The sequence below is a fragment of the Rhincodon typus genome, unplaced genomic scaffold (assembly GCF_021869965.1).
Source record: "Rhincodon typus isolate 14 unplaced genomic scaffold, sRhiTyp1.1 hic_rhity00001420, whole genome shotgun sequence".
NCBI classification, from domain to species: domain Eukaryota; kingdom Metazoa; phylum Chordata; class Chondrichthyes; order Orectolobiformes; family Rhincodontidae; genus Rhincodon; species Rhincodon typus.
The window spans coordinates 1-13038 of NW_025967058.1; the positions used below are offsets into that span (position 1 = coordinate 1).

The 13038-nt window shown below is 41.4% G+C and overlaps 1 protein-coding gene across 1 annotated transcript in view; it reads left to right on the forward strand.

Moving 5' to 3' along the window:
* Positions 1-3230: 3230 nt before the first annotated feature.
* The window catches only part of LOC125481249 (diacylglycerol kinase delta-like), a gene marked incomplete at both ends in the record, with an annotated part of 10943 nt that continues 1135 nt past the window's right edge, over positions 3231-13038 (forward strand). The window contains 3 exons of the mRNA XM_048592542.1: positions 3231-3318; positions 6379-6541; positions 7438-7546. Coding sequence (XP_048448499.1) covers positions 3231-3318; positions 6379-6541; positions 7438-7546 — 360 coding nt within the window. The remainder of the gene's footprint in view (positions 3319-6378; positions 6542-7437; positions 7547-13038) is intronic.

The following is a 13038-nucleotide window of genomic DNA, read 5'->3' on the forward strand; positions in this document are numbered from 1 at the left end:
TTATTAGGGATGTTACGTTCCTTTGAAGTATCTGATTAATATTAAGAATTCTGTATGAAATAGAAGTTATTAGTTTTGCTGTTCCATAATTAAACAATTCTTTGGAGTAGGAGGCTCCGCAAATATCTCCATCCTCAATATAAGGCAGAGGCATTCATAGCAATCGTCAGCCAGAAGTGCAGAGTGGATGATCCATCTCAGTCTCCTCCAGTAGTCCCCAGCATTAGGTTCCAGAGCTTGCTGTTCCCCTAGCCAAGCTGTTCCAGTACAATTGCAACACTAGCATCTACCCAACAATATGGAAAACTGTCCAGGTATGCCCCATACACAAAAAGCAGGACAAATCTTACCCGGCCAAATACTCTCGTATCGCTATACCCCTGATCATCAGTAAAGTGATGAAAGGTGTCATTTACAGTGCTATCAAGCAGCATCAGCTCAGCAATAACCTGCTCAGTGACACCCAGTTTGGGCTCTGCCAGGGCCACTCAGCTCCTGACTTCATTACAGCCTTGGTTCAAACATGGACAAAAGAGCTGAATTCCAGAGGCGAGGTGAGAGTGACAGTCCTTGATATCAAGGCTGCGTTCAACCGAGTGTGACATCAAAAAGCATTAGCAAAACTGAAGTCAATGGGTATCGGGGGCAACTCTCTGCTGGTTAGAGTCAAACCTAGCACACAGCAAGATAGTTATGGTAATTGGAGGTCAGTCATCTCAGCTCCAGAACATCTCTGCAGGAGTTCCTCAGGGTAGTGTCCTAGGCTCAACCATATTCAGCTGCTTCATCAATGACCTTCCCACCATCATAAGGTCAGGAGTGAGGATGTTCACTGATGTTTGCACAATGTTCAGCACCATTCACGAGTCCCCAGATACTGAAGCAGTCCATGTTCAAATGAAACAAGATCTGGACAATATCCAGGCTTGGGCTGATAAGTGGCATGTAACATTCACACTACACAAATGCCAGCCAATGAACATCTCCAATAAGGCAAAATCTAAGCATGTTACCATCATTGAATCCACTACTATCAACATCTGGGGGTGGGGGGGCGGGGTTAGCATTGACCAGAAACTCAACTGGACATGCCAGATAAATATGATGGCTACAAGATCAGGTCAGAGTCTACGAATACTGCAGCAAACAACTAACTCCCTGACTCCCCAAAGCCCGTCCACCATCTACAAGGCACAAGTTAGGAATGTAATGAAATACTCCTCACTTCCCCAGATGAATGCAGCTCCCAACAACACTCAAAAAGCTTGACATATCCAGAATAAAGTAGCCTGTTTGATTGGCACCACATCCACAAACATTCACTCCCTCCACCACTGACGCTCAGTAGCAGTAGTGTGTACTTTCTACAAGATGCACTATAGAAATTCACCAAAGATCCTAAGGCACCACCTTCCGAACCCACGGCCATTTCCATCGAAAAGGACAAGGGCAACAGATGCATGGGAACACCATCCCCTGCAAGTTCCCCACCAAGTTACTCACCATCGCGACTTGAAAATATAATGCACTTCCTTCACTGTCGCTGAGTCAAAATCCTGGAATTCCCTCTCAAGTGGCATTGTGGATCAACCTACAGCACATGGACTACAGTGGTTCAAGCAGACAGGTCACCACCACCTCACGGGCAAGTAGGAGCAGGCAAGAAGAGCTGGCCCAGCCAGCAATGCCAACATCCCATGAATGAATAAAAAAGAAACTCTCAGCTTCTATTTTTAATTACCCCATTTTGTGTGCTGCATCAACTTTTAATGCTCGAGTCCCTTTGCATTCAATCATTCTTTCAAAGTGACTAGGCCTTATGCTGCCAGTGTCCTTCCCAATGTAAAATGTTGCATTGGATGGCTCTGCCCTGCTTTCTGGTATGAGTGCCTCCTTTCCCTCAGTAACTCATATATAATTTTCATTCTGACCTAAAACAATGAGAAATGACACACAGTGAAGCTTTGCAAATTGAATGTATGATGACAGTGGTGTTTGAGGATATGCAGGCTGTTTGCTCTTTGAAATGTAGTGGCCTTGATTAATTTTGCTTAAAGGCAGTGCTTTCTCTGCCTTCGGTTGGGCAGCTTAGAGCTTATGATTTTTGTTCAATAAAGGTCGAGTACTGAGTGTTGCTACAATCCTCCAGGAATTCCACCTCGTTATACAGCCTTTCCAGTAACATCAACCAAAATTAGATGATAGCAGCAATATTTAAGGAATTGCATTTTTAGAGAGGCTTTTACATTCTGAAGGCAGCATTAAACATTTCACAATGGATAAAATACTTAAAAAAAATATAGTTACCATTGTAACATAGGGGCAGTGGTAGTCAGTTTTCACGTAGCAAGTTCCCAGGAACAGCAATTAGGTAAAACAACCATATGAAGTGCTTTGGAGAGCTTTACCTTGATAAACATATGGACATGCTGACATATGAAATTAGGAGCAGGAGCAGGAGCAGGAGCAGGCCCTTCAATCCTTTTGCACCTAGTCTGCCATTTGAAAGCATTGTGGTTGATGTGATTATGGCCTCAACCCCCGTTACTTATTATGCTTGGCACCCATGGAATCCATTGTCAGTCAAGACTCTGTCTAATTCAGACTGAGACATTGTGTGACATAGCCCCCACTGCTATCTGGGAGAGATAGTGCCAAAGATCAGCCACCCCGAGAGAAAATAGTCCTCCATACCGACACTTCATATGGTTCAAATGGGAGACCCTATCTGTGTTCCCTGGTTCTAATTCCTCCCATGAGAAGAAACATACTTTCAACAACCACCTTGTCAAACCTCCTCAGGATTATATATGTTGCAACAAGACCACCTTTCTTTTTTCCAACCTCTAAGAACTATGTAATCGTAATTTGTTGTTGATTGATCAGATTTATTTTGTGATAGAAGTTTAGAAATAAATATTAGTCAAGTCATTTCCATTTGAGTGGAAACAGTGTAATGTTTCAACTGAAACACAGCAGTGTGACGCTTTTTTTCAAAATTGTACTGAAATGTCAGCCTCGTCGCTGTATTCAAATGTCTAGAGTGGAACTTGAGTCAACAATCTCTGACTTAGGAGAGAGAAATAGCACCAAAGTCCAACAGCCAGAGAAGTCATTTAAAATAATTAGCCTTCTGTATCTAAGGGTTGAGGCTCAGTGATCCAGATGCATGAGTTCAAAATCAAGCATGGAAAGTTAAATTCTGTTAACTTCTTTATTTGCAACAAAAGGTACTGACCATTGTCATTGTTGCTGTGACGACAACTGAACAACTCATTCACTGCTCTGACTGCAGCGAGAAAGCTGTCACCCCTGTTGGTGAAATCCCATTGGAACTTCAGGATGACAGATCTGGCTGACTGTAAACTGTAGTTGTTCGTGACAGTTGCGTACAAACTTAACATGCAAGTCAGTGAGAGCAGAGTAATATCTCTTCCGAGCTGAACAGATTGGGTCCCATTCTGAGAAAGTCAGGGTCATGGAATTGGAAAATTAGAGGCAACTGGACTGGGAATTTGAATTTTCCCTTTCAAGACAAGCCCCACACAGTCTTCCCATTAGTCATAGAGTGCCGAAAAGGCCCTTCGGCCCATCAAGTCTGCACCGATAATAAACTAAAGGCATGCTAATCCCCATTTCCTGCACTTGTCCCATATCCTTGAATGTTATAATATTTGAAGTGCTCATCCAAATATGTTTTAAAGTTTTTAAGGTTTCTGGCCTCCACAACCTTGCCTGGCAGTGCATTCCCGATTCCCATCACTCTCTGAGCAAAAAAGATTTTTTATCGAATCCCCTCTGAATCTCCTGCTCTTGCCATAAAACTAAGACCCCCTGTGATTGACCCCTCAACCAAAGGGAACAGGTGATCCCTACTCACTTTGTCCATACCCCTCATTATCGTATATACACCAATCATGTTCCCCCTCAGTCTTCTCTGCTCTGAAGAAAATCTATGCCTATTTAGTTTTTCCATATAGCTTATAATTTGACTTAGAGCCCCTGCAATTTTCTGCCTCACCTCCCACAGCAGCCTGAAATATAATTCATCTGGGTCAGGGGATTTGTCCACTTTTTAAGCCCATCAGAGCCCCCAATACCTCCCCATTTCCCATATCAAACTGGGCAAGTTCCTCACAGTCCCTTTTTCCTAGTGGGAAGAGGTTTGGGTTGTAGCAGCGTACACGAGTCCTCTGACATTAGGGTTACCACTGGCCAGCCAAGAGGAAGTTGATATTTATTGTCCCACAGTATTGGAGGTGCCAGACCTGAACCTTACCCTCACATATCTTGAGGGGATAAAAGTATGCTGACCATGGGAGGAGGTAAAGGGTATGGGTTGTCAAATTCAAGAACTGGCCTGACTTGTGTTTCCTGAACCCAAGATGGAAGTCCAGCCCATTTAGTACATGCTAAAATTAATACAATTGAAGAGCTTGTATTTCTGTGGTGAAGCTTATGTGTTTGGCATGCTTAAGCTTTAATTCTGCTTGTTAGCACAAAGCTGTTAGAAAGGTCTTTAGTTAGTTACAATGGTGATGACTACTCACAAATATGGTCTGAGTTGGCTCAGGTTTGGGAGCTTACTTGCGTTGGCTCAGGAAGTTGCAATTTCAATTTTCCTCTAGCACATCTCAGCATCTGACACATTACGGATCCCTGTTGGCCTTCAATATTTTTTCAAAGTTAATTGGGTGAGAGATCAAAGATTAGAATTCCAACTGCTGGATGAATTTTTACAATTGAGTTCTCTAACAAGGTTCAAGATGTCCTTTTGCATACATTTTCATATCATGCATGTTCATTAAAAGGCTAGTTCACTGCAATTAAGTTCCCTTTCCCAATTAAATTCTTTGCAAGTGAGCAGTACGTGCCGTCAGATTTATGGCTGCCTGTAAATGATGGGCGTGAGACAAGGTACTGAACTTTACTTTATATCACCATTGCTTTGTCCTCCTTGAGGGGTACGTTCACCTTTTCCACACCATGAGTGACATAGTCTAAGTGGCAGAGGTCATGGAGGATGATTGAGGGAGGAAGGCTAGGGTGGGATGGTCAAAATTAAGAAGGCTGGTCAAGGGTGGGATCCTTTCCGTTGAAAGAAGGCTGACTGATTGGGGACCAAAGGACCAAAATGTTATACTCCTGATGACCGCTCTGAGATATTGAGTGATGCTTCAGGCTTTCAGGGAAAGTCCCACCACAAGATTCACATGCATACATAAAGCTAAGAACAATGTAATTGTGTGAGAAAAGTCGACCCATCCCTGAGCAGAATTGGCGTTCACTTCCATCCTCCATTAACATTAGCTCAACCAAAGCTCTGCTACCAATATCCCAACTCATTATTTGATCCTGCATTCCCTGTGTTTGCTGAGTTACATTAGTTCTCAGATGAGCAGTGCCTTAATTTTAATATTTTCTTCCCTTTTTTCAAATCTCTCCATATTTTGCGCCCTCCCCCTGCCAGCTCTGAGCCTTCTTTACCTCTCGTGAAATACTTACCCTTCTCTAATTCTACTTGTTCCACATTCCAAACTTTAATTGCATAACTTTTAGTGGCTGTGTCTTTATCGGTCAGGGCCTAATCTCTTGAATTCTCGCCCTGAACTTCTCAGTTTCTCTTCAATAAGCTCCTTGAGATTGAATCTTTGACCAAGCGTTTTGGATATCTTTCCTCATGTTGATGTTACATTTGTTTGGTAACATTGCTGGAAGTGCCTTGAATCATTTTATGACATAAAGTCATTTATAAAGTACAAATTGTTGCTGTTTCCAATCCTGTAATGACATTATAACCCCTAAATTGTGAACATTCATTGAGATTTTTTTTAACAACTCTCCATTGTCTGAAGCTATCTAGGCAGACCTCATAAATTTGTGCTCTACATTTCACAATGTCATTGTCCTGAGAAGCTACTCAACTCAGAAATAAAACAATTCCAAATATAAATTATATAATGTCTCCGGTCTATCCATGATAAAATGATTTGACATTTCCACAACATAACAGCAATGCTGTCATGCAGTCCTGAGGGAATGCCACATTGAGGAGCTAGCTTTCAGCTGACCTAGGTATCCTGTTTTAATGGGTTACCTTCAAAGCTGGCATGCAAGTTCTCTGGCCTTTGAAAAATGATTAGGTGCTATAAAATGATGATGTGCTGAATAAATGTTTCTGTTTGTTTCAAATAATCGATAAATTGGCCAATGTGGTGAAGCAGTAGACAAGAAATGAAATTAATTTTGCTTATGTCATAGAGAGCTCATCCAAATGTACAGAATTGTTACTCATGTTCCTGTTTCATGTTGTTGTGCCAAACTTGAGGGTCATTGGAGGACAAATTGAGCTTGATGTGCTGACTGTTCTCTGTACAGGTTTCTGGAAAGCCAGTTGTCCACCATCTTGCGCCAGCCCACTTTTAGTATTTGTCAACTCTAAGAGCGGAGACAATCAGGGAGTAAAGTTCCTCCGAAGGTTCAAACAGTTATTAAACCCGGCTCAGGTCTTTGATCTTATGAATGGAGGTCCTCACCTTGGGTAAGAAAGAAAATATTTACAGATGAACTGATGTTAGACTTGTTCTATAAATGCCTATCTGTCTGATTTCTCATGGAATATTAAGTTTGCTATAACGCTATTGAGAACATGGCTTATTCTTCTCTTATCCAGTGTCAATTAAGAGGGCAGAATTTTGCAAAAGCCCAGATTTGGTCATTTGGTACCACGGAACTTGAGTACTGCTGCAATTTAATTACAAATTTTTCACCTTGCTCTCATCAGGACAGTTGACAAGAATACCTCTTTAGGGGGAAAACCAGTATTTGTATTGTATGTGAGGAGAAAGATTAAGTTTCTTTTTACAGGCAAAAATCCATTTCTTTCAAGATCACTGACTCGTGAAATTAGCAGCATGTGGTCGAATAGAGATTTGAACAAAGAATTTCAGTAGTACCGTGTTTTGAGTTTTTTCTGCGCATATTGAGTTGCTGCAGTTATTGCACCTACCTCTGATTTATATGCAGAGTTGTTCCATGATTCATGTGGGAATGAGTGTTTCACGATGGGCAACAGTTGATAATAGGAGGGCCCAGATTCCTTCTAAAGACACTATAATCTTAGAGCAACATCGAATCTTGAAAACTTTGACTTCTATTGAACAGGTTTTATTTAAATAGCAGCTTCAGAATAGTAGAAGTTATCTTTCTTTATTAGAATGCCATGTAACTTGAAATCAGAAATGAAAACAAAACGCAACAAATAGTCATAATGCCTGACACCACTCATGGATTTTTTTCAGATGATCTTTTGTCATTGATCTGAAACTTTAACTCACATTAACTGTTTCTCTTTCCACAGGCAAGCTTGACCTGCTGACTGTTTCCAGCATTTTCTGTTGTTGTCTTTTGATTAGTTGTGTTTTTCTTTCTTTTCAGTTTACGGTTGTTTCAAAAATTTGACAATTTCCGTATTCTGGTTTGTGGAGGAGATGGAAGTGTTGGATGGGTTTTATCTGAGATTGATAAATTAAATCTACACAAGCAGGTAAGAAGCTGATACGTGAACACGAAAATGGTTCCTAACCTTTGAGAAAATGAAGGCATTTGGGTTATTTTTTGGGATTTTGTGAATTGGTCACTTCTCATCTGAATCCAGGCTGGCAAACATTTTCTATAAATTTTTCACTTGAATATTGACATATAATAAATTGACCGAAAATTACTTACCATTTCTCTCTTTTTTCACAACTGCACAATGGCAGGCTTCTACCTCATCAGACAATAGTTTACAGCGTGGTGGTCAATGGTATATTAAAGATCATCTCATGTGGCACGGGACCCCCACTCAGCTATGGCAGTCTTAAATGTACGTGCTGCAGAGGAAGACAGTGAGCAGATGGATGATTCACTGGATTGTTTTCTTTCGATGATTTTCTCAGCAAGCTGAGCTTTCTGTTTCTGCTCGCCTCCTCACAGTCTCTCTATCATACTTATCTTGGTGCACTGGCCCCTTCCTCCATAAGAGACAGAAAGTTGTGCAAATGCTGCAGGAGTGTTGGCTTTCTCTGCTCAGTTAAGGTGCTACTGCATACTGCATCACCACCTAGAGATTTGCCCATGGCGAATGAGTCAATAACTTGGCTAAGTTTGTAGGTGCAATGTGCAACTCTCCCATGACAGGCGGGCTTTCTGTGGTGTCTGGAACCTTCTTGTTGACACTATCCTCCCTAGAGTACAGCTCACACTAGTGTTCCATCTTTGTTTTCAGCTTTTACTACAGTCATTGATGACATCTTACTTTTGTTTTAAATGAATCTGTTTATTTGCTGATAGACCTGTTGGCTTTTTGATTCTTCTATACACATCCCTAACATTCACCGTGTCAAAGAACATTTCATTATTCTGACAATGTTTGTAATCTGTGATCATTGTCATGAGGCCTAGCAGTGTATTGGAGTTTACTTTGAGCAGCCTTTAGTGCATTCAAAGTCTTCTGTCTCAGATCTCTGTTAATTCATGAGAGAATCCTGCTTGGTTTTAATGAGGATGTTCACATTATGGTGATGGAATTTAAACCAGTCAGCATTATTTCACTCTTGCTTCCAGTATGTCAAATGCAGCAAATGTGAATAGTTTATCAAAGTATATTCATTTTGCCTTTCCACTCTGTGGGGGATTAGGACATTAGTTCAATTGAGAACTATTGGTTTTTATCTGAGTAGGCAGTACTGCTGTTGTTGATGAGGACAACATTTCTGATTTGAATGGGAAAAAAAACTTCAAGAGTTGGATCAGCACCCTACTTCATACCAGGGAGTGATCCCTATCACAGTCAGTAGTATGGTAACTGCATGTCTTGAGAATGTCATTCAGAAAGTCAGGTGATAATCAGATTCATCTGGAACCAATACCCTGATCTTGGATGTCTTCAGAACACCTTTGTGCATCATTTGATCTGAAAGAAGGTACTAATTGTATAAAGCTCATGCTAGCTGCAAATCTCAAGTTATTTGTCCATCTGTCATTAACCTTCTCCAGGCAATGATGTCTGAGGCAGGACAGCCACCCGTCATGGTCTACGGGACTACTCATGCATTGAAATGATGAAAAATGTTTTGTTGCAGGTGTTCTGGTGATAGTCTCAAGCTCCTCGTAGTTTTGGCCTTTTCCCTCTGCAGTGGATCATAGTATTAGAGCATTGATATTCATAATCTGTTTGAATTGAGAAATAGATGAGAGAACACATTCTGAGCCATTCTTGAAGGGGTTGTAATATTGAGAGTAACAAGTTCTCATAATGAAATCTACACCTTGCTCATACATTTCCTCCGAATTCTTCCCCTGCCAGATGCATGTGTAATATTATTCCTTCAGTGATCTACTCTCAGCAAGCCAGGTCCCTTCTGAGGAAACTATGTAAAGTCCATTGAGTTCCATGTCAATCATAGGCTGCCTTGCCATGTTATTGACTAATAGCAAGTTGTCTGTCAATGACCATGCTCATTGTCTTGATATTCCAGCCTGCTAGATAAGGAGTTGACATTTTTATTTTATTCTTTGTCTGGTGCAATGGGTACTATCCACTTGCTGAGCAGAGTCTTAAAAATTTCTGCACCCATTCGAGTTGATGGGCAGATCAGCAACTTACTATTGGAAACTCCCCAATTTGAAGTGTGTGGTAGCTGATCGGTGGGCCATGATTATCCCTCCCACTGTCAGAGTCAGCCTGTAGGACCCACGCTGTACATTTATCAAGTTGGACTTGTCAATTATACTTGCAGATTCACATATTGTCTTCTTCAGGGCGCAAGCCTGGGTATCATTCATCATTTCTGAGCTGCCCAATTTCAGAGAGACCCTATCAATCTCCCCAGTTAAGTCCAAAGGAATTTAAGACAGTTGTTTGGACTCAACTGTGTTATAGGAGTCGCCAGAAAGATGGCATATTTAGATGTTGGTCCACCTTTTGGCTCCACTCCAGGTTATTGGTGAGGGTTTACACCTTCATCTCTCCTGAAGTATCTACAAGGCAGTGCCCACTACTGGGAGTTTGGTTCTTTAATGCCAGACTGTGTCCAAATGCTGCTGGACCTGTAAACCCAAATCTGGGAGTCAAATCTCCTCTGAGATCCTCTGAAGCTTTGACCTTGAACGATGAGGGGCCGAGTTTCAGCATGTTGCCGCAAGGAGCCTATTTACTGACAGCAAGAGACTTGAACATTTGACTCCTTTTCTCAGTGCTGCTAGCCAGTGGAGTGAAGAGAAACTGAAAAGTAAACTAGCACAGAAAGGTTGAATGCATGTTCACTCTGTTATCCCAAACGCTAGACATGCACCATCAGGCTATGATGGTATCATGTTAAATATCGTTTTCCATATAACTCGTTGCTTATTGACAGATCAGACATATCAACAGTTTATCAAATCTCTCAATCCCTTTCCCTGTAAGTAGCTTCATCTCATTGCTTCTCACTTCTATCATCCTTTGTGTAATGTTTGCAACATTTTTCTTCAGTTCACGCATAGAATATGTGTGTCATGGACTGGACCAGCATTTATTTCATGTCCCGAATTACCCTTGAGAAGGTGGTAGTGAGCTGCCTTCTTGAACCACTACGGTACATGTACTGTACGTAGATCCACAATGTCCTTAGGGAGAGAATGCTAGGGCTTTGACCCAGCAATTCTGAACTAATGGCAAGACTTTTTTCAAGTCAGGATGATGAGTAGTTTGTTCGGGAATTTTGTAGGTGGTGGTGTTCCCATGTATCTACTGCCCCTGTCCTTCTAGATAGAAGTGGTCATAGGTTTGGAAGATGCTGTCTAAGGATGTTTAGTGAATTTCTGCCATGCATCTTGTAAATGGTACACACGGCAGCTACTAAGTGTCAATGATGAAGGGAATGGATATTTGCAGATGTGGTGCCAATCAAGCATGTTGCTTTCTTTTGGATGATGTCAAGCTTTACTCCCACACTCCTGGCTTGTGATAGATTTGTATCTCTCCCGCCATTAACTGCATGAGCTAATGGGGAAAAATTCCTGGGGCTTTCAGAACACGTTAACTTTTCAAGGCACTCCGTTTTAACACTATTATACCATAACTTATCCACCTTAGATGCTCCCCATTGGCCCCGTTAGCCGGGAGATCCAAGCTGAGTTCATTGGTTTGACATTTTCGTCTCTGCAACCTGTTTAAGTATCAATCATAGATTTGGAGTTTATGCTTCTCATTCATGTTAGTAACATATTAGAAATGTTCTTGTCCTAATCATAAGAGCAGACGTGGGGATCATGTGGACAGTGTTTTGTAAAATTAGCAGCTCCTACTGAAACAGTCCCTGCTCATTTGCAACAAGGCATGGACGCTTTCAGGCTTGAGTTGCTAAATGACAAGTACCATTTGTCCTGCTAAGGTATTGGGCTCTGACCATCTCCAGCAAGTGAGAATCCAACCATCTTCACTTGACATTCAATGATATCGCTGTTGCTGAATCCCACTTTATCAACATCTTCAAGGTTACCATTGACCAGAATCTGAACTGGATCAGCCATAAAAATGCTTGTCTGCAAGAGCAGGACAGACGCTGGGAATTGTGCAGCGAGTAGTAAAATAACTCCACGAAGGCTGTTATCGCTTTGCCAAGTTACCCTTTATTTATATGTGCATAGTACATGACACTGACCAAGGTAACACAGAGCCAGCTCCTCGAGTGAACAGAACCCCTGACACTCCTGTTTTTATCTGTCAGCCAGGGCTCCCTGATTGGACCACGTTGAGCCCCAGTCAGGGAACTCATATTCTATGAGATCCACCTGGCTGATCTTGTTCCAGGCACTACAAATAGCTAATTTCTTGACTCCTCAAAACCTGTCCATCATTGACAAGGCACATTGTCAGGAATGTGATGGAATGATCTTCAGTTTTCTGGATGAGTGCAGTTCCAAGAAACATTCAAGAAGCTTGATACCATCCATGACAAAGCGGTTTGCATGATGCAAATCAATCAGTCAATCACACCCACTCACTTCACCACTGGTGCAGCATATTTGGAGCGTGTACCGTCTATCAAATGAGCAACTTGTCAGAACCCATCTGACAGTACCCTCCAACCCGCAACCTTTATCTCCTAGTAGGACAAGGACCGTAGATGCATGGAGAAAGAACCATCTCTGAGTTCCCCTCAAAGCCACACACTCCAACCTGATGTGGAACCATGTCACTGTTCAGTCACTGTTCCTGGATAAAAATCGAATTCCCTTCCAAACATATACCACACCGGCTGCAGCAGTTCATGGATGCAGCCCATCACTATCTTCTCCAGGGCATTTAGAAATGGGAAGTAAATGCAGTCCTTGCCATTGATAGCAAAGTTCCATGAATACATGAATTTAATAAGTAAGTATTATATAAGTAAATAGAACCAAGCTTTGGGTGCAGCCTGTATTCTGTTTAAAAATAATCCATTGATTTTTCATCTTTGAGACCTTTTTTAAGGCCAATTTTCTATCCAATGAAATACTTCCATTCTGAAAAATAATTTTAGCCATTAATCATTGAGATAGGCCCATGAGGAAAATGGAATGATACATTAACATCATTCTCCTATTCCAGTATTAACGTTGTCACCCAAAGACTTCAGCAGATTGGTTAAATATGAGTTACCCTTTTCTCAAACTATGCTGATTGTATTTTATCCTTGGCCTGGCCTTTATCTATTAGATCTAATAAGATCATTTTCAAAACCTTTCCTACAACAGAAGTTAACTTGACTGTTCACTGGCTTCAGTCCAGTATCTGCAACATTTTGTTCAATTGTATATTAATATTAACTGCTGCCAATCTCACTTGAATTTACCAAACTTACAAGAAAGTCATTTGAATGTTCACCAACTTCAGACCTCACCTTGTTTCAGGTTCAAAGTTATCAGAGCAGGCAATTGGCTTATTTGATAGAGAGATAGTAGGAACTGCCGATGCTGGAGAATCTGAGATAACAAGGTGTAGAGCTGGATGAACACAGCAGGCCAAGCCTC